The sequence below is a fragment of the Sinocyclocheilus rhinocerous genome, unplaced genomic scaffold (assembly GCF_001515625.1).
Source record: "Sinocyclocheilus rhinocerous isolate Xijiao unplaced genomic scaffold, SAMN03320098_v1.1 scaffold4019, whole genome shotgun sequence".
Classification (NCBI taxonomy): Eukaryota; Metazoa; Chordata; class Actinopteri; order Cypriniformes; family Cyprinidae; genus Sinocyclocheilus; species Sinocyclocheilus rhinocerous.
In genome coordinates this window covers 264,168-288,256 of record NW_015661870.1, presented here as the reverse complement: position 1 = coordinate 288,256, position 24,089 = coordinate 264,168, and the positions used below count along the sequence as shown (strand labels likewise).

At 41.4% G+C, this 24,089-nt stretch overlaps 1 protein-coding gene across 1 annotated transcript in view; it reads right to left on the bottom strand.

Moving 5' to 3' along the window:
• syne2b (spectrin repeat containing, nuclear envelope 2b) overlaps positions 1–24,089 on the bottom strand; it is a 96,736-nt gene that overhangs the window by 61,671 nt on the left and 10,976 nt on the right. Inside the window, exons 20-59 of the mRNA XM_016536231.1 lie at positions 23,890–23,991; positions 23,507–23,683; positions 23,261–23,419; positions 20,452–23,016; positions 20,163–20,297; positions 19,824–19,976; positions 19,239–19,432; positions 19,048–19,141; positions 18,875–18,957; positions 18,645–18,768; positions 18,418–18,563; positions 18,001–18,151; positions 17,135–17,730; positions 16,676–16,843; positions 16,187–16,337; positions 14,530–14,688; positions 14,274–14,441; positions 14,062–14,163; positions 13,757–13,960; positions 13,475–13,682; positions 13,264–13,376; positions 12,824–13,029; positions 12,642–12,749; positions 12,200–12,479; positions 11,732–12,061; positions 11,268–11,597; positions 10,546–10,866; positions 10,102–10,446; positions 9,842–10,020; positions 9,189–9,504; positions 8,913–9,077; positions 8,457–8,804; positions 8,218–8,354; positions 7,877–8,015; positions 7,570–7,743; positions 7,422–7,496; positions 3,183–7,313; positions 2,337–2,501; positions 2,034–2,189; positions 1,569–1,840 (exon numbers count right to left, since the gene is read on the bottom strand). Of these exons, the coding sequence (XP_016391717.1) occupies positions 1,569–1,840; positions 2,034–2,189; positions 2,337–2,501; positions 3,183–7,313; positions 7,422–7,496; positions 7,570–7,743; positions 7,877–8,015; positions 8,218–8,354; positions 8,457–8,804; positions 8,913–9,077; positions 9,189–9,504; positions 9,842–10,020; positions 10,102–10,446; positions 10,546–10,866; positions 11,268–11,597; positions 11,732–12,061; positions 12,200–12,479; positions 12,642–12,749; positions 12,824–13,029; positions 13,264–13,376; positions 13,475–13,682; positions 13,757–13,960; positions 14,062–14,163; positions 14,274–14,441; positions 14,530–14,688; positions 16,187–16,337; positions 16,676–16,843; positions 17,135–17,730; positions 18,001–18,151; positions 18,418–18,563; positions 18,645–18,768; positions 18,875–18,957; positions 19,048–19,141; positions 19,239–19,432; positions 19,824–19,976; positions 20,163–20,297; positions 20,452–23,016; positions 23,261–23,419; positions 23,507–23,683; positions 23,890–23,991 (14,129 nt within the window). The remainder of the gene's footprint in view (positions 1–1,568; positions 1,841–2,033; positions 2,190–2,336; positions 2,502–3,182; positions 7,314–7,421; positions 7,497–7,569; positions 7,744–7,876; positions 8,016–8,217; positions 8,355–8,456; positions 8,805–8,912; positions 9,078–9,188; positions 9,505–9,841; positions 10,021–10,101; positions 10,447–10,545; positions 10,867–11,267; positions 11,598–11,731; positions 12,062–12,199; positions 12,480–12,641; positions 12,750–12,823; positions 13,030–13,263; positions 13,377–13,474; positions 13,683–13,756; positions 13,961–14,061; positions 14,164–14,273; positions 14,442–14,529; positions 14,689–16,186; positions 16,338–16,675; positions 16,844–17,134; positions 17,731–18,000; positions 18,152–18,417; positions 18,564–18,644; positions 18,769–18,874; positions 18,958–19,047; positions 19,142–19,238; positions 19,433–19,823; positions 19,977–20,162; positions 20,298–20,451; positions 23,017–23,260; positions 23,420–23,506; positions 23,684–23,889; positions 23,992–24,089) is intronic.

Sequence of the window (24,089 nt, the reverse complement as noted above, 5' to 3'; positions counted from 1 at the left end):
GGTGACTGAAGGCGGTGACTGTGTAGTTCTGACGTCAACTTTTTACGGAAGTCACAATGGTTCGTGAAAAATCACAGCTACTTTATGCAGGCTGTGTGCATTTTACTGTGGACTGACTGTTTTGAAACTTATATGGTAGTTAAATAGCCCCTAGACCTCAGTTATCGTGAAAAAAGCCAGGAAATTTAAGTTTTGACAATATGGGACCTTTAAATGCTTTTTTTAGGGCTGCCCCCTAATAGTAGACTAACAGTTAGTCGACGAGAAGAGGCTTGGTCAACCAAAATTTTATTAGTCGCAGAAAAAAAAATTCCACACGGAGTGGCGAAATAACGCAGTCTGTGACGGACAAATCGTTAACAGCTGGTCTCTGTGGTAATAGTACATCGGGCAGGACATCCATATGCTCACCTAACATTCATCGACCTCAAATATGGCTTATCATCTGAAATATGTTGTAGCAACTTTACAAGGCGCTCAATCTAATGTTAGCCTAGAAAAAAGTGTGCTGTTCACGTGTTTGTGCGGAGTGCGGAAGCTGAACAGTAGCGCGCAGTTCACGTGTTTGTGCGGAGTGTGGAAGCTGAACAGTAGCGCGCTTGGGCTACTGCATGACAGATGGAGGCACCGGTGCGATCATTTGCTCTTAAAATACTTCGTCATTTTTGGTCATACAGATAAGAGTAATGCATCTTTTGTATCTGTAAAGACTCAAAAAGATTTATACCTTTATTCGTGTGCACTCAGAATAACAACGAAACGTTGCGCTTTTGTAAAATAATTAAAGGGGTCATATAATGTTGCTAAAAAGGACATTATTTTGTATAAAAAGGAAAAATTTAAATTGCATCATATGACCCCTTTAAAGCAAACAGGATGCGCTTTCTGCCGTCTCGGACTCTGTGAACACTTTGAAACTCGTGTATTCTTGCCTTATTACAGACATGAAAAATATATCTATAGAGAGTGAAACTTTTAAATGAACCAATTCAAATAGAAAACAAATATTATCAGATTATGTAATCCGTATGAAATGCGTGCGCTTGAGCGCTTATTAGGCTATGTAGGCAATTAAAGGCTCATTATTATGATATATATGGTTTATTAATAAAAGTGCGAATAATAGTCGACTAATGCTTAAAATGACCGACTACTAATCGACCAGAAAAATATTTAGTCGAGGGCAGCCCTACTTTTTAAAAAAGATTTATTTTGGAGTTTTTTGTCTTTTATTGTTATAAGACAGTGTAGATGAGACAGGAAGCGAAGTGGGAGAGAGAGGGGGGGCGGGATCGGGAAAGGTCCTTTGTGCCAGGATTTGAACACAGGATGCCTGTAGCGCAAAGGCGCTTCATGTCGGCACACTGCCCACAAAGCTATTGACTCTTTAAATGCCTTTAAATTATTTTATCGGCAAATCGGTTTTGAAAATGACCAATACCGATAACCATAAAAATGCTTAATATCGCACCGATAATCAGTCGACCCCTAGTTTAGTGCAACAATAAACTTGCTCAGTGTTTAATGTTATACGTACAGAAACAACTTGCTTAGTAGTAAATACGTACAATCTCAGTGCCGCATGCTCAATTTTGAGTCTCTCCAGAATAGCTTTGACTTTCTGGGCCTGTCTGTTGAAATCTGCAACCATCTGTAGTTGAGCTTCTTTGGAGTGAACAGAGCTTGCTGCATCCCACAAAGCTGCACTCCACTGGGCACTCAGCTGTTGCATACCCTCAGGGTCATGAACTGTGCCATTAGTGCCACTGCCAATGTCTCCATTAGCCTGGTCTTGCCTAGACAGCATAGATACCTGTCTCTGGGCACACCTTCTACATTCCTAAAATAACATAACAATACAAGTACTAAATGTGCTCACCTCCAAACGTAAATCAGGATTCTAATATAAATGATTATTTGAAAAATCAGCAACACTACTTTTACATATTAAATAGGCAAGAGGACATAGAACAATCAGTAATACGTAAAGTGTAAGTTCATCACACACTGATATTTTTATTGGGTTGTCCCACCTCAGCCTCTTCTAGTTGTTTGGCCATGTCTTTGGAGTTCAGAGCAGCTGGGCAAGTTCGAAGGTCCAGTAAATGGAACACTAGCCTTTTTAACCGAGCTTCAAGATCAGTGCTGGAAGTGTCAAGAAGTTTCTTTGTACTTTCATGAGGTATACCCTAAAAAAAAAGCTTTTTGAAAGAACAGTTGACATACTGCACATATAATTTTGTTTATGTTTATTTTAAACTTATGTCTTGACACTGTTTAAATCACTTTCAGTATTTTGAATTTAATGTTACAGTGTTAACAATTTAAAATATTACCTCCATGAGTACACTTTTTGGTCCCTTTTCAGTCATTTTTTTGATCTCCATAAATATATCCTTCATTGTGGGTCCCTCTGGCTCCCTATCTTCCTCTGCTTGACTCTCAGTGATTTCAGCCACAAGACCAACTTGGGGAGAAACATCCACATCTTGATCTTGTGGCTGCAACACACAAAAAATTAGCAGAACTGAAGACTAGCAACTGCAACATCTCATATACAGGATAAACGATTCTAGACAAATAACTGAGATATTAGAGCAGTTAATGAAGTAAATTCAAGCAAACTCAATCATGGGTAAAAACACAAATTAAAACTCAGAAAGCCATTGCCAACATTTACAGTGCCATAAGGAAGAGTTGATGGAACCGAAAAAAATTGCCCTCTTATGCCCTCTCTGTGAACATGACAATATTAAAAGAATGAAAGAGTATTTATTCATTGATAGAGAGCAGTAATGACTGTATGCATGGAGCTGAATGTGATGGGATTTTCTCTGTGGTAAGGCAGCCAGAGCCACACCAACATATAAAGATACAAATAAGAGGGTTATTCAGGAGCTCCAGGTGTTAATTGAAACTTTGTTGGAAGATTTCTTCTTCCATTAGACTTAAAACCTAATGTGTTAGCTGTGTTTGGGAATGTAGACAATTGGACTGTTGCAAAAAAGGGGATTAATTTCACCCCACAAAGCAAATATCCAGATATCTTAAGGACACTTCATTTTGGCCCTAACACGCATCCTCAGTTGAACACTTCCATTACAGTCCAGCATGCAGATACCACACCATCATACCTCATGCAGGTTTGTTCCTTTTGGTGCAATCATGCACATTAAAGTTACCTGCATCTCACTGACGCTCTCTGTCTGACTGATTGCACTTATGGGTTCTGGGACCAAAGTAGAGTCCTGCCCCTCCTCTTGCTGCTCCTGACCAACCAATGACTTTGTATCAGACTCATCTTTATCTTCCTGTTTAGTTATTGCTTCAACATCTGCTTCCAATTCCAGTCTTGCACACATAGAAACCTTTTCATTCCATGAACTTCCTTTGTCGCTGGTTGTTGGAGTTGATATGACCTGTGGCTCTTCTGGCATTAATGGAACTCTGTCAGCTTCTATTTGATCTTTCTTTCGCCTGGTAAGTGGAGTTGGAAGGACTTCCTTAGGTTGACTTTTAGGTGTGGTTCGAGCCATCTCAGTTTCTGCTTGGCTGTCTTTTCGCCTCAGAGGTGGAGTTGGTTTATGTATGCTCGTATCTTCTTTCAGGTTAGAAGTACCTGCGACAATTTCGCTCTCAACTTTGCTATCTTTCCTTCTTGTTGGTGGTGTGGGTTTCACAAAGGTCTCTTTCTCTTCTTGGTTTTTGCAAACTGCCACATCACTTTCAACCTGACTAATTTTGCGTCTGACAGGTGGAGTTGGTTTAACAGTGTGCTCTTCCCTGTCTTTATGTTCACTGGTTTGCTGATTATCACTTTTTCCTAATTCAGCACTGTAAAATAACATGTCACTCTCTGGCTTATCCTTGTGTCTTCTTGATGGTGGAGTTGGTTGAGGATCCGGATCAATTGATAATCCTTTATCTTCACCTTTTTCTTTACGTTGTCTTGCTGGTGGTGTTGGTTGGGTCTCCAGATCAAGCAATAATTGACTATCTTCTTTTTCTTTACGTCGTCTTGCTGGTGGTGTGGGTTGGGTCTCTAGATCAAGTGATAATGTACTTTCTTCTTTTTCTTTACACCGTCTTGCTGGTGGTGTAGTTTCAGTCTCCAGATTGAACGATAATTTACTACCTTCTTTTTCTTTACGTCGTCTTGCTGGTGGTGTGGGTTCAGTCTCTAGATTGAACGATAATCTATTTTCTTCTTTTTCTTTACGTCGTCTCACTGGTGGTGTGGGTTCGGTCTCTAGATTGAGTGATAATTTACTACCTTCTTTTTCTTTATGTCGTCTCACTGGTGGTGTGGGTTCGGTCTCCAGATTGAGTGATAGTTTACTACCTTCTTTTTCTTTACCTCGTCTTGCTGGTGGCGTGGGTTGGGTCTCCAGATCGAGTGATAATCTTCTATCTTCTTTATCTTTATGTCGTCTTGCTGGTGGTGTGGGTTGGGACTCTAAATCAGGTGAATACCTCTCAATTCCTATTTTCTCTCTATGTCTTCTGCTTGGTGGGGTGGGAAGAACTTCTCCCTCTATCTGTGATTCAGTATCTAACGATAACCTTTCACCTTTACGTCGTCTGTTGGGAGGTGCTGGTATGACATCCACCTTATCTAACTGAACCTCAGTTTCACCCTCATTTCGTCTTCTGACTGGTGGCGTTGGTTTAGGCTCAGCTTCTATGGACTGCATTTTATCAACCAATGCCTCCTCAGAGACATGCATGGTATCCCCAGGTTTCTTCTCTGATGTTGTTGACAGTTTTACCTGGTTTGATTGGACATCGGTTTCACCCTCATTTTGTTGCCTGACTGGTGGTGTCAGTATAGTTTCCGCTTCTAGGGATTGTGCTTTATCATCTGATGGAGTCATCTTTATCTCATCTTCCACAATGACAGTGATAACCTCTGTACATTCAGGTTTCTTCTCTGATGTTGTTGAGATATTCACCTTGTTTGATTGGACATCAAACTTATTTTCGTTTCTTCGTCTGACTGGTGGTGTCGGTTTAGGTTCAGCTTCTATGGAATGTGCTTTTTCATCTGATGGGGTCTTGTTTGTCTCTTCTTTTACAATGACATCTGCGGTGTCTACAACTTCATGTTTTTCCTCTGGTGTCAGTGAAACATTAATTCTTTCAGACTGTACCTCGGTGTCCCAGTCATTCTGTTCCTCAATGACATGCAAGGCTTCTTCACATTCAATTTTCTCCTCTGGCGATACATCCACCTTGTCTGACTGGACCTCAGTTTTCTGGTCATTCTGTTGTTTGATTGAAGGTGTCAGTTCAGGTTCAACTTCTATGGATTGTACTTTATTATCTGATGATGTTGTCTTTGTCTCCTCTTCTACATTGACTTCCACAGCCTCTTCACCTTCAGCTTTCTCCTTTTGTGATGAGACATTTACCTTGTTTGACTGAACATCAGTTTTATTGTCATTTCTCCTGAGAGGAGGTGTCATTTTAGGTTCATATTCCATGAATTGTGCTTTTTCACCTGATGGGGTCTTGTTCATCTCTTCTTCTACAATCACATCAGCGGCTTCTACAACTTCAGGTTTCTCCTCTGGTGTTAATGAGACATTAATTCTTTCAGGTTGTACCTCAGTGTCCCAGTCAACCAGGAGCTTGATTGGAGGTGTCAGTTCAGGTTCAATTTCTTTGGATTGTGCTTTACCATCTGATTGGGTCTTTGTCCCTTCTCCCAAAATGATGTCAATGGCTTCTTCACCTTCAGGTTTCTCCTCTACTGTTGTTGAGACATGCACTTTGTTTGTTTGTTGGACCTCAGTTTCTACCTCATTTTGTTGCTTGATTGGAGGTTTACGTTTAGGATCAACTTCTATGAATTGCATTTTATCACCTGATGGGGTCTTCTTTGTCTCTTCTTCTACAATGAAATGCATGACTTCTCCAACTTGCCTTGTTGGTAGTTTTAGGCTTGCTTCAACCAGTTCAGACTGCTCGGATGCTTCTAAAGGTCTGTTTGTACTGGCTATGACCTCTGATTCTGGTTTAGCATCACATTCGGTCTCCATTCTTTCTGATACTGAATGTTCTGATCCCTGAATCTGTGTCTCAGTGGGTTCCCTGAAAAGAGAAGCTTCATGAGCATGATGTCTCTGCATTTCCTCCCCCTCATGGAAGTCTAGAATAATATATCGGCGTTGGATTTCACGAGGGCCATTATTTGTGGTCCAGCTGCTCTCTCTGTCAGCAATTGCAGCATTTGGTCCATTGTTCCAAGAAAATGTTCCAATACCTCTGGAAGCAGCGTCTTCACTACCTTGCGTTTCAGAAGGTGGAGCTGCTGTTGTTTGCATTTGTCCATTAGTGTCTATATCGATGAGCTGTGACTGTTCTGGTTCTACTGCTAAACTAATTTCTGAAACATTCACCATACTTGGCTCATTAAGAGAAGATGGGATGCTAATTAGTTCTATGGCTACTTCAGAAATTTCAGCTTCTGGAGGGGCCAGTGTTTCATGATCTTGTTTGCCCAGTGTCGTTTCATTTAAAAGAGCACTAGCAGAGGCTGCTTTCACTGTAGCACCATCTGTGGGTGTGTGGGAGTATGTGCCTACACTATCTATGTGCACTGTATCCAAATCTAAAATGAGCGCAGTAACCTTTTTGGTCTGTGCTTCACCTTCTCCACAAGGTTCCTCTTGAGAAAGTGAAATATATGAGACATCTTCCTCTTTATCTGGCTCTGCAGTCACTGCTTCAATTTTCTCACCCTCCGCTCTATCAGCAAAAGATTCTGAACTCACAACTACATCAGACAACTGGCTTACTTGTCCTTCTGTGCTAAGACTCTCAGTGCTGAGTAATTCCAAGTCTGTGTCTTGTACTGTGGTTTCCAAGCTGTGGACAGCTGCAGATGAAGAAATGGGCATCTTTTCATCTGCAATCTCATCATTATCAGACTTTGTTTCCAAAGAAACAGAAACAAAATTCTCACTTTCAGTTTCATTTGCACCATGGCTGCTTGTAGGAGGAGCAGATTCATATACTCCTGTTGCTGGTTCAGGTAGCATCTCTGTGGTTAATAGTACAGTTGTTTGGAAATCAATCTGTTCAGTTTCAGTCTCTAATGTTTGTCGTGATTTTCTGGCAGTGTGAATTTCTGTTTCAGTTGTAGTTTCTGAGATTACACATAGAGGGATCTCGCTGTCAAGGTTTTCAGATGGTTGTACCTTAGCCTGCTGACTGTCATCTGTCATTTCAAAGCTCTCCGTGATAAACGATGAAGAAGAAACAAATTCCGACTGTTCAGACTCCTTTGTTGATGGTGTCGCAGCAGAAACCTACAAATGGTATTTATCATATATACATAGTACTGCACATAATGGCCAGATACAACAAAAGCCTAGAAATATGTTTGTATGTTAATATGTATGTTTGTGAAATTGTACTTGTGAATCCAGCTGAATGCTTTGAGCTTCCAGTGACAACATCTGAGCTTCCTGCTTCACGTTCTCCTCCACATTCTGAAACACAGACTCATCTTTTTAAACCACTAGACATCTCATGTAAAGCATCATCCCACAGAGTCATACTCACCTTAAGCTCCTGTTTAAGGTCATTCATGTGAATGTCTGCTTCGTTTAGTGCTTTTGTTCCATCTCTTTCAAGTTTGCCAGCCAAGTCAGGGCCCAGACATTCCCTCAGCAGTTCTTTATGGGACAGCACTACCTGCAGGCTTTTACACAGTCTCACACCTTCTTCAGTTGCAGCCTAAGGAGTAAAATGTTGCATGTTTAAAAGGCAACAGCAACCTTACTCGTTCAAATGGACCAGTATGGTGCAGGTGCTATGTTTTGTTGTGTACTCACTCACATAATTTATGCAAATTAAGATACAAACACACCTGCATGGATGTGGCTGAGCTGCAGGGAGGATTTGCATGTGTCTGGTTCCATGACTGTATGTTTTGTAAGGCCTGTCTCACACACTGCACAGTGCTGTCTGCGCACTCATTCTGCTTTTCCAACAGTTTTGACCGCAGACTGAGAAAAAAAATAATGACGATTCTCCATAATGCACTTATGATAAATAAGTATTACACTGTAATATAATATAGCATTATACTATTTTGGGCAAACATGCTATCAATTTTACAATTAAATAAACAGGATTCAGATTTAAGCACATTATTACAGACATTTATGATAATTTAATTAATTTGAAAGGCAACATGTCTGTATGTACCTGCAATATTGTTGTGTAACTGTGTCCACTATATAAATGACATCACTGGGGGGTCCCTCATCTGGTGGGACCATTTGGAGGGCCTGGCCAAGGTCACAAACTTTGCCCTCTAAAGACTCAAGCTCTCTCTCACATGTCTATGAGAATATAAAAACAGTGAGGTTTAAATTGATTGACTTTCTCTAAAGTTTCAGAACTAACAAACTGAACATATATGAATTAATATTTTCCCACAATACCTTGAAGCTATGCCAGTTTTCCTGTAGCTGGCTGATATTCTGGCTATCCACCAGAAATCCTAAAGAGTGGTCCTGAGCACGCAGCTCATCTAGGAGACTCTCTGCTTGCTCCCTGAGAATCTGTTCCCTGCCAGCAAGCCTGAGGTCAATGTCACTCAATCTGGCCTCACACACAGCTAACCATTCCCTCATCTCTTTCTCCGAGGACACACAGAGGTCATGAAGATGGCTGACCTCTAAGGTCAGGGCATCACAACCTCCTGGAGTGCAAAGATCCATCAGGGAATCTTTAACAGTATCCAGTTCTTTCATTTCTCTCTTCTCCCTGTCTATGGTCTGAAGAAGAGCCTACAAAATTATAATAAAAATATATATAATTGTATTTATTAACAGGTTTGACGAAAAACTGAAAAATGGATAAATCGATTTTATATAAAACAAAGAATTTAAATAGACCTTAAGAGTGTTAATAGAGCTTTGTAACCCATGACGTTCAGTGGGCAGAGCACCGAAACCTTTGACTTGCTCTCTCAGCCAATCCTGTGCTACAGTGTGCTGCTCAACTAACTGAGCACAAACTCGCTCTCTCCGGATTTCCTCTTCGAGATTTACACAAAACTCCTTCAGAAGCACACATAAAAAAAGAATGTCATACACATAAATCAAGTTTCTATTTTCTATTAGTCACGATTAGTCAGAAATATTTAGAACAGCACACCTATATAGCCTTACCGTAAGATCTTTGATTAACTCAGGTATGCACTCCTCTGTGGTGGCCCAGGATGGATCAATCCAGTTGGAATCATGGGTCAGCTGGCTCATCTCCCTCCCGAGCGCTCGGACAGCAGACAGAGATGGGGTCAGGGCTCTGGTACGGTCTAGCAGACTCTTGGCTTGCTCCAATGTGTGCCTTCGATCCCCTAAACCAGGCCAGGGGAAGTGCCATGGCAGTGCAGCTCTTTGCTGTTTCACCTGATCCAGACGAGACTGAAGCTGTTCCTTCTGACACCGACAGGACACCAGACGTTCCACTTCACTTTTCAGCAGACTGCAGAATGAGGATCACCTGATCCAGACGAGACTGAAGCTGTTCCTTCTGACACCGACAGGACACCAGACGTTCCACTACACTTTTCAGCAGACTGCAGAATGAGGAATAACATAACATAACATAACATAACATAATATAACATATAAAATAAAAGCTATACTTTTAACACATAAAAAAATTGCATTTAATTATGCACCCTGATCTGTACATAAAAAGCCATGTCCATTCAATTAATCTCAGAATATATTTATAAATATGATAATTTGCAATTAATTTGAATCATCTAGCAGTGCTGTTTGCAATTATTTTTACATACAAAATTGTCATATCAAACCTATGCAGCTCCTGTGCTTGCTGCAGTGTTGTCTTCCACTCCTCCTCTACATTTTTAATTTTCTTAACAAAAGAATGTCTTGCATCTACATTAAGATCTTCACGGTTAAAAAGATGGTCTACAGTCTGTTTCAGGGCTGCAATCTTAGAGTTGCCCTCAGAGTGCAGACTTAGAATTGTCTGAAAGACAGAGAGTTCTTTTAAGTGTTTTACTACAGACATTTAATTTCTTCTTCTGTTTCTCCATATTGTACTACTTACTTGTGCTTTGCTTAGTCTCTCTTCAATCTGCTCCTGTGTACCATGAGTACTTTTTCCCAGTGAGTCCAGGCAATCTTTCTGGTTCTTCACCCAGGTCCAGGTGCTCTCCTCCTGGGTACAGACATTCTGAAGCTCCCTTGCAAGAGAATCCTGGAGCTCAGCCTGGTTCTTTAATTCTTGAGCACTTGCCAGGACCTTCTTCCATTCTTCTTCAATTGATCTCAGGTTCAGCTGGATTTCCTGTTTTCTTTTCTCCTCCAGGCCTTCTCGAGAGCACAAACCCTCTGCTTTCCTCCTCAGGTTGGCTAGCTTGTAATCCCCCTCTGATTCTGAGTTCAGGATGGCCTAGAATAAGCAAACCATGTCAGCGAGTAAGTCAGACTGTTTTCTTTAAGTATTTAAAGAATATCTGGTGAAGGTTGAATATCACTCTTTGTCTCTTACCTGAGCTCCATTCATTCTCTCTTGTAACTGAGTCTCTTCACCGAGCAATTCGATCTTCAGATGCTGCTCTGTAAGCCAAGAGTGTGTGCTCTCCTCCTGTTCTTGAAGATCCTTAGAAAGAGACTGCTCAAGTTCTGATTGGTTCTTCAGTTCCTGAGTCTGCATCAAAACTCCCATCCACTCTTGCTGTACATTTTGTAATGTGTGTTGGATTGTCTGACGTTTGTCCTCATCTAGATCTTCACAGGAACATAGATTCTCTCCCTTCGTCTTTAGGTTAGAAAGTTTATAGTCCCACTCAGATCTATGAGCTAATACTGCCTAAAAACAAAACAAAGCCAAGACATTCATCTAAACCGTAATTTCTGTCATGCTTTAATTCTTCATGCGGTAGTGGAACCCATCAAAGCTTCTTCATTGGTTTTCAATAAATATTTATGGCTCCAGAAAGTATGGCCTTGTTTCTTAACTAAGGAATAAGACCTGTCCCTTCACTTCATGTACAAATCATATTTATGTAGCCTCACATTTTGAATGCGTTGAAAGTGTTGTGTTGGCTACAGTTTTTAGCTATGATGTAATCGAATGTATGCCTTTAGAGTGAACCTGAGTACTTGCCCCATTTTCAATATTATAGTTTATCATAAATTAGGCTTACTCACTGTCCCTTCCCAAGCCTCTCATGTACAAACATTTAAGGGTTAAATTTTCCTCTCTATTACCTCAGCTCCATTAAGCCTCTCTTGATTGGAAGATGTCACAAGAAGGGAATCCAGGGTCTCTCTGAGATGTCTAATCCAGGATCGAGCATCCTCTCCCTGATCACAGAAAGTTTGTAACTCTCTGTAGAGAGATTCCTCATGCTTGACCTGGTTCTTGAGCTCCTGGGCAAGTTGTAGCACTTTCCTCCACTCCTCCTCTACTGCTCTCTGGGTTTGGTCAATGTGGCTCCTCCTCTCATTCTCAAGCTCTTTATAAGAACATAAATGTTGTCCTTGTCTCTGTAAACTGGTCAATCTGGAATCGGCTTCATCACCAAGGTCTATGACAGCCTAGAGGATATACAGACATTACTCCCAACACAATATGTGCACGGCTAGCAACCTTTACTCAGTTTTATCTGGGTTAGAATCATGCAAGAGCCATGAAAAGATTTAGATTAAAAAAAATGTCCCTCTGTCTTTACCTGCACTTTATTAAGTTTTTCATGTGGCTGAAGGTCCTTCCCCAAAGAGCGAAGCATTTGCAGTTGTTCTCTCACCCAGGACTGGATGCTCTCTTCCTGGGCCTGTAGATCCTCTAGTTCTCTACAGAGAGTGTCTTGGAGTTCTGCTTGATGTTTTAGCTGCTGAGCCATATCCAGAACTCTTTTCCACTCATCTTCAATGTTTTCAAGGGTGTAAATGAGCTCCTGTCTTCTGGTGTCCTCCAAAATCTCATGAGCACATAAAGCATCACCCTCTTCTTTCAGAGCCACGAGTTTAGCATCACCCTCAGGACTTAGATTAAGAACAGCCTTAAAACACAGAATAAAATTAATTTTATTCTAAATACACTGAGGATATTCCTCATTCCATTCAGCTTAATATGCTTAACCAGTTGTTCCCCTAAAATACAGCTAAAGAATCCAAACAATGAGGGTTAGTGGGCCCACCTGAGCATTTACATGTTTGTCCTGCATTGGCGTGTCTGTCCCCAAGTACTCAAGTCTTTGCTTTAAATTTCTGATCCAGGCTCTGCTCTGTTCTGCATTGGTTTGGAATGTTTCAATTTGATCATCAAGGGTCTTATGGACTTGTGCCTGATTCTCCAAAAGAATCCCCAGGCTGTGGTATCGGTCTATCAGGGTCTCGCAGTCTCCAAGGAGACGGTCTCCCCTCAGGCCACGCATCCTTACAGCAGATAACAGGTAATTGAATGCCTCCACACGACCGCTGTGGATTAAGGGTGAAAGTAGGAGTTATGTAGGTTTTACATGAAATAAAAGACTGCACAATTAATCAAAATAAAACTGAAGTTGCGATATGGCTTATCTGCATTTTAGTCAATAATGAAGTCTGGCACTGTGTTTATTTACATTGAATAGTGAGTGGTACCTTTCTTTAAGAAAATCCTCTTGGATTTGCCTCAGTTTTTCTCTCTGTTCTGGCACTTGCTCTCTCTGCTGCAGCCAGTCCTTCAAATGGTTATGTTCCTCATGCAAACTAAAGACAAAGTCATGAATGAATCGAAACAAAAGTAACAACTAATAGCTATGATGAGAACTTCTTCCATGTACCTGTTAAGGTTGTGGAGGATATCATCTAGCTGTTTATGGCGTCCCTGGCAGTGAGCCCTGAGTGTGGCCAGTTCTCCTTCCTGTTCCTGATGCCATGTGGAGAGCAAAGCTTGAGCCTCAGCAGGGAGCTTTGCCTGTCCCCCTTGCTCAAACCTCTCTTTCAACTGAGCCAGACGCTGTTCTCCTTCCTTAGAGGCCAGGAAACTCTGAAGAAAACACAAACTGCTCCGTACCGATGAACTCAATTTGAACCCTTCCTGTAATTCTATAATTATGCTTTTGACTAAGGCTGCAATCACCTGGTGACTCTTGCCATCAGATTGCTGTCCCTGTAATCAGTGTATTATACAGCAAGTCTTTTTATCTAAAAAGTATTTCCAAAATGTCCTAAGCCACAATGGAAACCATAATCATAGGGTTGGGACCTCACTGTTACTCACTGTCAGTCTCTGCATGGACATTTCTATATCCTGCTTCCTCTCAGGGTTCTCAAAGCACTCATTCACAGAGAGCTGCTCATCTTGCAACCATTCCTCAAATGACTGAAACTCTTCTGCAGAGATCCAGTGGGACAAATGGTCAAAACTCAAATCACTTTTTTCACTTGTTTAATTTTAGCAATGACACAATGCAGAATGCAGTTTCTCAGACCTTTAATAGTCTGAAGGAAGCTTTTCTCCCCTTGATCCTTCTTCTGGCGAATCAGCTCTCGTGTTTCCGCAATGCAGTCTTTGAGACGCTTACTATGATTGGTCAGCTCCTCCAAGGCCTGCGGTCCAGTAATGCTGGACATGAGATTGATTTCCTTCAGCAAAGTTTCAGCCTGTTCCTCCTGGTCCAAAAGCTGCTCACACAAGTCCTACAAACAGAAAATAAAATTGGTTATATATTAAAACAGTGTGCTACGCATGTCTGCATGTCTGTTAATCATACCTGTAAATGCGCATCCAGTTCTGCGCGATCCTCTGAACTGATCATGTCTACTGAGGAGCGTATATTCTTCACAGATGATTGGTAGGTGTCAATCTTTTCTATCATATGAGCTTTAACTGTGAGGAGCTCCTGGAACACTTCAGTGCAGTCAGAGAAGAGTTCCTTCACCTGCTCCATTTTCTTCCTCAGGTTGGTTTCTATTACCTAAGACAGAGAGTGTGTGTGTGCATTTAAAGTTAGGAATAATTAGCAATTAGAAAAGTCCAAAAAGTTAATAAACAGAAAAAAATAAGCTGCACGTTTACCTGTAACTCAAGAGGAGATTCTTTGCTCTGCATCAGTTCCTGGATCTCCAGTAACTTCTTGTGGAAGTGTTCAAGGTTGTCCTCCTGGCACTGAATCTCATTCTAATAAACACACAAAAGACCCAATGGAATGACAGTACTGTGCCTTTAAGTCCATGCCTGTGAACATTGTGGATCCTTTCAAGGCAGATTAATTTTTTTTGAAGACACACCTTCATGCTGTCAACCTCCGTTTCACTGCTGAAAGGGTGAGACTCTGAGAAGATAATGAGTTTAGTAGAAGTCCAGCTGTCCACTTCTCCACCCAGAACCAGCTGTTTCTCCCACAACTCCAGACCCACACGCAGGTTATCCATGTAACTGTCTGTCTTCTCTGACACCTGCCAGAGAGACAAACAGATTTACCAAGAAACTAAAATGACTGAACAAAATGAGATCCATGTGAATAGATGTTTTCCATATCCTCACATCCAGCCATGAGTCCACCAAAGCATCTGCCTCTGTCTCAAATGGAGTTTCCGAGCAATCAGGAATTTTCTTTAGCTGGGACTGCAACTGTCTGCACACAGATCTGAACTCCTCCATCTTGGGTCCGAGGCTATTAAGATCCTCCTTTATGCCAACGACCTACAATATACAGACAGAAACATTATTAGAAACATTATGAGATAAAACAGAAAAAATACTTAGTCTCATGGTTAAAGATCTAAGCTACTCTTTCTAGGAAGACATAACTACACGTTTTTAATCCTGCCTTTTAACATGAGCACTTATTACTACTATTGGTACTTAAATGTAGACTACACAATGATAATAAATTACCAAAAGTTTTATTCGTCATAACTCTGCAAATAAATGTACTGCACTCCATGGAGGATCTGCCCAAATATTAAAATTAATTTTAAAAATGAAAATTAATTAAGATTAAAGGGTTAGTTCACCCAAAAATGAAAATTAGCCTGTGTTTTACTCACCCTCAAAGCATCCTAGGTGTATATGACTTTCTTCTTTCAGACGAATCCAGTCGGAGTTATATTAAAAATTGTCCTGGTTATTCTAAGCTCTATCATTGCAGTCAGCGGGTGTTGCAGTTGAACAGTCCACGAGTCGTCAAATAAAGCGCGCGCATCCATAATAAAACGTGCCTCACATGGCTCCGGGGGGGTGAATAAAGGCCTCCTGTAGCGAATATGCGTTGCGCGCGCACGCCTCTGAGATATGCTAGTCTCGCGAGTTTGCTTAATAGGAGCAAAGGAAGCAAAGTTTCCTTACTTTAGTAAAGGAAAACCAGTCTCCTCTTGGTTTATATCGAAATCTTCCAACATTTTTCTTTACAAATCCTCGGTTTGTACTTCTAATTCGTGACCGGCATTTTATTTTGTTCTCTCTCCTCATTCGTAACTAATCACGCAACGCCAACGTCCTACGTCATCCGCCGGAACTGCTTCCGCGTATGACAGAAACCGGAAGTGAGAGAAAAGTGTTTATTACGTTTAAAATATGGATATTTTTCTTACAAAAACACATGGATTCACTACAGGAGGCCTTTATTCACCCCCCGGAGCCGTGTGAGGCACGTTTTATTATGGATGCGCGTGCTTTATTTGACGACTTGTGGACTGTTCAACTGCAACACCTGCTGACTGCAATGATAGAGCTTAGAATAACCAGGACAATATTTAATATAACTCCGACTGGATTCATCTGAAAGAAGAAAGTCATATACACCTAGGATACCTCGAGGGTGAGTAAAACATGGACTAACTTTCATTTTTGGGTGAACTAACCCTTTAATAGAACATTGGCACTGATTTGTCAGAACAAAAAAGGAAATAGAAGCCTTTTTGAGACTAAGACATGTGAAGCCCTTTCTGTACATGCAGATGAAGCAAACTGTGATTAGTGCTGATACAAAATTCAATTACAGGATGAATTTCAAATAAAACTGCTTCACACTGAGCTCTACTGTGCATCTGCATCTGGATTGTAATATCTGAGTAATGACTGACCCCTGGTGGTGCAAATCCAGTATAAAATTACCTTTCTGTGAAGGAAACCTGATGGCAAATTACAATTGGCAATTATAACATTAGTATGTATTGTGATTAGTCTGAAGTTGACATACTTTTGCAAGGAGTCGCTGTAGGTTGTCTTTGCCCATGTATGAAGCTTGCTCATTGATTGTTTGCTCCGCCCTCTGGAGAGTGTTGCCCAGGTAACTGCGACAGTTCTGAAATTTCTTCAGGAGTTCCATAAGAACAGTGCACTGCTCTTGTCTGTCAAACACACACATACACAGAGCAACACTCTGGGTTTCTGTCAATCACACTTGAGCTTCCTTCTCCTGAATGTGGGTAACCAAACAGTTTCTGGTCCCCATTGACTTTCATTTCATCCATACTATGGAAGTCAGATAAGTCCAGCAACTGTTTAGTTACCCACATTCTTCAAAACACCTTTGCATTCGGCAGAAGAAAGAAATCAATACAGGTTTGGAACAACTTGAGGGTAAATAAATGAGGACAGATTTTTCATTTTGGGGAAACGAACCCTTTACGAAAGAAAAATAGGTGAATTAAATCAAAGTATATCTCAACTTAGGTCTAGAAACCACCTGTCAGATACAGCTCTTTCAGTCTCTTCCCAAAGGAAGTCAAGCTCTTCATTTGCTGGATGAGGGTGCTCTTTCTGTGGAGAGACTTCAGACAGAGCCTTCTTGATGCTTTGGTATTCAGAGCGAAGAGAGTTCAGTTGCGATTCCAGATCGGACAGTGCTCGCATCCTAAACATAGGTGCAAACACAGTGTTAAAAGAGTGAAGGAGAACACATAGACATAACATACCATTTTTTTGGAGCTTGACATTGGCAGCTACTGTAAGTCAACTTGAAAAATTTTAAAAACTTGAAAAATAGAAAAAAAAAACATTTATATTATATAAATGAATTGTATCATATTCTCAATTAACTAATCTTATCTCAATTAACTCAAATTAAAATTAAGCCCAAATAAAGACAATTCTAAGTCTAAAGCATCTGTATCGTGAGATCTATATAGGGAAGAAAGATCATTACCGATGTTGCACAGCTGGCATAGTGGGTTCCTTTAGACCCTGTTTTTCTGCTGCCGCCAGCACCTTCCTTAACTCAGCCTGGATAGTCTTCCTCCTTAGGCCGAGGCTCTGGTTCTGCTGTTCCTTCTGGAGCTCATTCTGTTGAATCATCAGTTGATCGTCTGCCTCTTCCACCCTGTGAACCAGTACCCCCACCATGTCCAGACAGGAAACAGGGCTCCCGTCCTGGGTCACTTTGAGCTGTGCTCCGCCCAAGAGCTGGTCCAGCTGTGGAGCCTTATCCTTGAGGCTGCTGACTCCCTTTCTGATTAGTGTCAGCTTGGACCTGCTGTCCTGCAGTACAACAGCATCATTGCTGGGGGCGCTTTGCACAGAAGAGACATCGAGCTCCACAGTGCGCAGGGACATGAGGAAGCGGTCGAGGGCACGGGCAGCGGCGTCACTCTTGCGCACCTGTTGCCTGAGCCGGTCCAGGCTGGATCTGTGGTTCAGAACCACCTGGGTCAGAGGTGATCGGTCACGCAAGTCTAGATGACTGGGCTCAGAGTCGAATCGAGACAGATGATCCATCTCTGTCTGGATACTTTCATCTAAGTCCTGAAAATAAGAGGGAGAGGTAAATATTTAGATTAAAAAATGGGATGGAGGCAAAGAGCTAAGTTACATACAGTGAAATTACCACTAAATGCAGTGAAATTAGCATGAAATGCAGTACATCAAACATTCTTCTCTCAGGTATTATATTATATTATATTATATTATATTTTTAACAAAATAAAATAACATTTGTGTCTCCATTACAAATGTTAACCATGAATAGAACTCAATAAGAAACAAGTTTAATTAATAAATATAAATATCTCTCACCTTCACATCTCTCAAAATGGCAGGGTTAGCTAGTGTATATCCCTTAATGTCTTTGGGCTCTTTGATGAAATTTTCCAGCCTTTTAGAAATCTCAGAGATCTTCAGCTTAATAGAGTCCATGAGCTCAAGTGCTGCTCCCAGTGAATCCACCCTGACAGAATGCATAGACTTATTTAACAAACAACACAAGACATACACACACACACACACACACACACTCACAGTCTGGCTACAGGATATTTTCTCAGGATTTGAGCAGATCATATGATTCTTTGGGTGGCACAGGGTGAAAGTGAACAAAAGAAGTAGTAATATGCTTTTACTTGAATATTAATTTCAGCTCGGTAGTTTTAAACACACATTAAAGCTTATACTGCTCTGAAAGTCAGTGTAATGTCATGTCTGACATGGTCATACCTGCCCTGTAACTGTGACCTCTGCTCTCTCCACCTGACAGTGAGCTCCATACGGTCCTGCTCAACAGCTCGTTCGTTGTACTGAACACATTGCATACACAACGCTTCATACTCCTTCCACAGAGACTCTGTCTCGTCCCACAGAGACTTAAACAGACAAAAAAGATTGTCATTTGAAAATGCATAATAATAATATAAAATGGCCAACTTTAAAACACTGTGCATTACCTTTAATTCTCTCAGTCGTTTCTGCAGGTCTGTGGGAGTGACTGATTCTGAGGTACGATCTCCAAGCATGCATTGCTCATTTCTGTTTAGCTGAGCCTGTAATGCAAATCTGGAGCTGCGGTACCTGAGCAGACCAAGAAAAAGATGTAAACCATATGATTCTGAAACAATATCACACACAATCGTATACAGAAACACATAGCTATGCTATTCCTTTTTTATATCCATACCTGTCCTCTTCTGTACTCGTTTGTTTCACTATCTCTCTCTTCTCCACAGTTCTCGGTCGCTGGGGGCTAACCGGTGTAACAGCCTAAAACAAAATGTACCAAAGATTTTTAGATAGAATAATATGAAGTTTATTTTAAAACATAAGTTCTATAAAATGATCATATATTTGTACCTCTGAAACAATAACCTCTTTGGGCTTCTCAGGTGGTGGTGGGACTGTTGGTGCTTTTTGATTGGGTGGCTCTTTTGTTTGCTCTGTTTGTAAACTATTAGACATTGAAAATAAATAAATTTATGAATTTATAAATGGTTTTATCAGACAAAATTAAGTGATATGAGAGAGGCTCTTTCACTTTCTGTTACCTAGTGTCTGAAGGAGGTGTATCTGTGTCTCCACTGAACTGCCGCTGGATGGCAGCAAGCCGTCTCTCACATTCTCTAAGTTGGGCTTGTGCGAGCCTGTGTGCGTCCTCAGGGCTAAGAGTATCACACAACTCCTTCAGAGCTTCTAGCTGCTGTCCTGCCTCTGCCAGACTGCCTTCTGCAGACAAACAAGCCTGCAGGAAGAGAGAGAGAGAAAAAACTAAACCTACAGATATGTATATTTTTTGTTATTTTTACTCATATTTTCTTCTTATCATTTATTTACTGTTACTATTTAATGATACTGTAATTTATTTACTTTGCAGTTTTGTTTTATTTTGCAGTATTTTTAATTTTCATTTGCAACATGCAAAATAAAAACAAAGTTGTGTCATGTGCCAAGTGAGTGATGTGGTTAAGAGGAAAGACAAGAACAAGAAATTAAGGGATTAATTGACCCCAAAAGCAAATGTTTAATTTAGAAAACAAAGGATGAAATAAAATATAGCTAAGAGAAGTTCATTCCCACACCCATTTGTCCATATGACTGTTCATGCTCCGCGGTTAGGGTAGCTGTAATTTTACCTCTTCTTTTGATTCTGATATTGATTCAGGCCTATGGTTGAGTTTTTCCTTCTTAAAGTGTATCTCACATGTCTTAACCATATGGTTAAAATGCAGGCGGGTTAACTCAAATCTGAGTTGCTTCAAAAATTCTGATATTTGCACTCGAACATCCTAAAAATATTAATAAAATAAAAAAACACAACAGCAAGCACACAACCTCTTAATATTTGTAACTTCACATTCAATCAGTTTAATACAGTGTAGAGCATTTCAGTTAGTATCAAAAATAAAAATGGTTAACAATAAAGTCACACTGCAGATATAGACAAACAAGCACTAATATTACTACACCGATACCTTCCACTGTGTTCTAACAGATTGTGTGAAAAACTCCATGTCTCTAAGTTCAGATGGGGTGCAGAAAGCTTCCATCCCTTCCGCAGCCCTCAAGAACTCTTCAAGAAGTTCAGGGTCAAGAGTCCGAAGCGTCTCCTAAAAAAGAAACAAAAACCAAACACAGACACTTGGGAAAATTTTCCACAATCTCTTATAAAACATACAGACACAACAATATAGTTTAATGATACTGGGCTGTTGCAAACAGCCAAAAAACAAACAAACTAACTAGTGTCTAAAATGGACAAACCTCCTTAACTGATGCCTGTTCGTCCATCATTCTCTTGTCCTTGAATACATTGATAGCTTCTATAATGTGCTCTTGAAGACAGTGCTTGGCTTCCTCAAATCTATCCCTCACCAGGGCCTGTGCCTTTATATAAGCCTCAGTGTAGGCTTGAGGGGGAGCCTGGGCAAGTGCTGGCTGCTTAACCCGAGGAGCTGACTGCTGTTGGGGTGGTTCCTGTACTGGTAACTGCAGCTTTGTCAGATCTTGGGACTGAAGCTCTGCCTGGGCAACTTGGCTTTGGATGAGGTTTGCAGATGGGGCCTCTGTCCTGGATGAACTCCACTTTTGCTGACTTTGCTGAGGCTGTTGTGGACTCTGAGGTCTTATGAGAGCTTGAGAAGGTGGTTGATTCCATGGAGCTACTGGCTGGGGAGCACCATGGAACATAGTCTGGGAAGAAACTTGAAACTGATGTTCTGGCCGGACTGGACTCCACTGACGTTGAGGGCTTGCTGGCCTTGGTAGGGCTTGATATTGGGACTGATGATGTGGTCCCTTGGGCCCTTGGGTTTCAGCCCTTGGGTATACTGGACTGACTCTCTCTGGACTGATAGGCCTCCATTGCTGAGAGGGCACTATATGCTGAGCTGGACCTTGAGGTCTTATCTGTGATTGACCCCAAGGTGATTCAGGTCTAGCAGAGGGCCACTGCTGAGGCTGTGATTGCAGCTGGATTTTAGGGTAAACTGCCATTTGAGGTTGAGGTTGAACTACCTGACCTGGAACTTGGACAGTGGGGTATGTCTGGCTCACTATGCCTGGTCTTATTGGTGACCACTGCTGAGGTTGAGTTGGAGGGATACTTTGAGGTTGGAAATGAGTTTGGAAATGGGCCAGTGATTGCATTTGGGCAGCAAAAGAAACTGGTCCTTGCACTCTGGGGTACGTTTGGGTGACATCTCCTGGTTGACTCCACTGGGGTTGCCCCTGAGGTTGAATCACATGTGGTGCACTTCCCTGGGCTTTGACCTGAGTTTGGGTTTGAGATTGAACAGGCATCTGGAGTCGAGGCATAGAGATGATTCTGGGTTGTATGGGGGATGCACCTTTGGGTTGAGGGGTAATTACAGTCGGATTGCGCATTGTGGGTTGCTGGGACTGAGACTGTTGTCTCTGCATTGTTATTTGTGGTTGAATGGGAGATGTTGGGTACTGTTGGACTGGCCTTTGGGGCATTGTTTGGGTCACTGGAAATCTTTGTGGTTGTGGCACTGCAGGATGAGGCTGAGAAATAGTCTGTTGTGGCTGCCATTGGGCCATAACCTGTGGTTGCATGGGAGTCATGGATTGTGATTGTGCCTGTTTCTGGATCATCACTTGAGGTTGCTGTGGTGTCACTATCTGTGTTTGAGGTTGCTTTTGTTGCTTAATGGGTGCAGTAGATTGTGTTTGTTGTGTAGTTGTTTGAGCTTGAGTTGATAAAGAGGGCTGAGGTTGGGGAAATACTTGTTGATGAATTGGAACAGTCACTGGCTGTTGTGGTTGTTTTGGAGTCACTGGTTGTGCTGAAACTGCTGGCACAGTTTGAGGTGGGTTTTGTGTTTCTACAAGAGGTTTCTCTTGTGCAACAGACTGAGCTGTCTTCAGGTGTTTCTCATCACTCTTAACAATGCTTTTTGACTGTGCTGTGCCTTGAGCAGGTCCCTGAGCCTCAGGTGAGCTAACAGCTACTATATGCTGTGGTGGTGCTTGAGAACTTATTTGACATTTGTCCTCAGGCTCTGACTGAGATTGTGGGACCAACTGTGGCATTGAGTTTTGGGTAACATTTTCCGGTTGACTCCTCTGTTGAAGCCAAGGTCTGTTCTGCAGATGTGCCTGGGACTTCTTTACTTTCCTCTGCTGCTTTGGAGCTTGTTGTGTTTGTGTTTCTAGTTGACCCTGAGGCTGCGACTGGATTGATACTTGTGGTTGAACCTTCTGCTGTTTTGCAAGCTGAGTTTTCTCTTGTTGATGAATGTGCACATGTGGCTGTGTTGCTAATTGTTGTTTATTATGTACTTGTGACTCTGCTTGTTGTAGGTTCTGTGAGGGTTGTCCAGCTACTGGACCTTTTTCTGTCTGTTGTTGTGTCACAGACTGTGGTAAAGATTCCTGGCTTTCTACATGATGCTCTATGTCGATTTTTGTTTGAGCATGGACAACTTTCTCTGACTTACCTTCAATGGACTGAGAGTCTTTCACTTGCACAGAGGGATGCATTTGTGGTTGTGGACTACTTTTCTCCTCTTCATACTCTTGCACAACAATCATTGGCACAGGCTGATTACATTGCTGGGTCTTGAGGTCTACTGCTTTAGAAGATACCTCTGAGAGTATTTGAGATTGTTCTGGAACTTTGGCCCTGACTGCAGGCTGAGGTTCTGGTTGGCCAGGGGCTTCTGATGGACAGACAGGCTGGAAGGAGGTTTTTTGGGACTCTTCCTCTGTCTCCTGATATTGGACAAAGATCTTGGAAGGGGGCTGGTCTCTAACAGGGCTTCGGTCTCTGCAAGCCCCCAAAGAGCTAAGCATCCCTATGGCTTCCTGTTGAGATTTAACAGAATTTTAAAATCATAATGCATTTGCATACAATTCTGAAACAAGGTTACTCATTCCTAGGCATTGTGGGAAAATAACAGAAAACATAATTTATGGCATAACTGATAATTACCAAAAGAGCTGGTTCAGTTTTATAGATGATCTTTTTTAATTCATTAATTTAAAGTAATTTTATAGATGCAATCATGCTGACAGCATTTTTTTGTTAATCTAAAAGCAGTGGACAGACCTGTGACTTTTCAACAGCAGTGCAGACTCTGTCCTGCATGGTGGATGCAATGAGATACTGCAGTGGTGAAGTCTTTTGATTAGTCATGACCATCACCTGCAGATCCTGTTCCTCCATAACCACCTGACCCTCTAACTGTAAACCCCTTGATATCAACAGCTACAGGAAAAGAGAGAAGAGTCCTTTATACCAAATCACTTAAGGAAGGAGATGTATGAATATTTTGTGGTGCTTGTAGATACTCACCCGTGCTCTGGGATCTTGTCCTCTCTTCTGCCTGTGCGCTTCCTCCTTTAGTAGCTGATAGAGATCTCTGGCTTCCATCTCCCAGTGTAACAGTTCGGCTAGACGCCCGTCCAACCCACTAACACTCACACGCAGCTCATCACACACCTGCTCAGCTTCACAGAGTGTCTGCAGGACCTAGATACACACACACACACACAAAAACAAAACAAAGAAAAAACTGAAATGCATACAGACATCAGACATACAGATCATTATTTGTGTTAGATTAACATTTTAAAAAGTTATATTCTGCTAATATGTCTATAATTTGATTGTATACATGAAGGCAAGAAATGCACAAGAAGACCTAAGGGGCCAACCAAAGCAATGTGGTTGCTTACTTCAGGAATGGCTTGCTGAAGTTTGCTCAGGGTTTCTGGAGAGCAGTCTAGAGATGGCAAGAGGGCTTCTAGATCCACATCCTTTATTTTCTTCATCATAAGCTGTGAGAAATAACAATTTTAAGCTAAATCCTACTTAGTCTATTCCTTAATTTAGAAAACAAAAAGACAAAGCAACAAAATCACAAATATCTACTAAT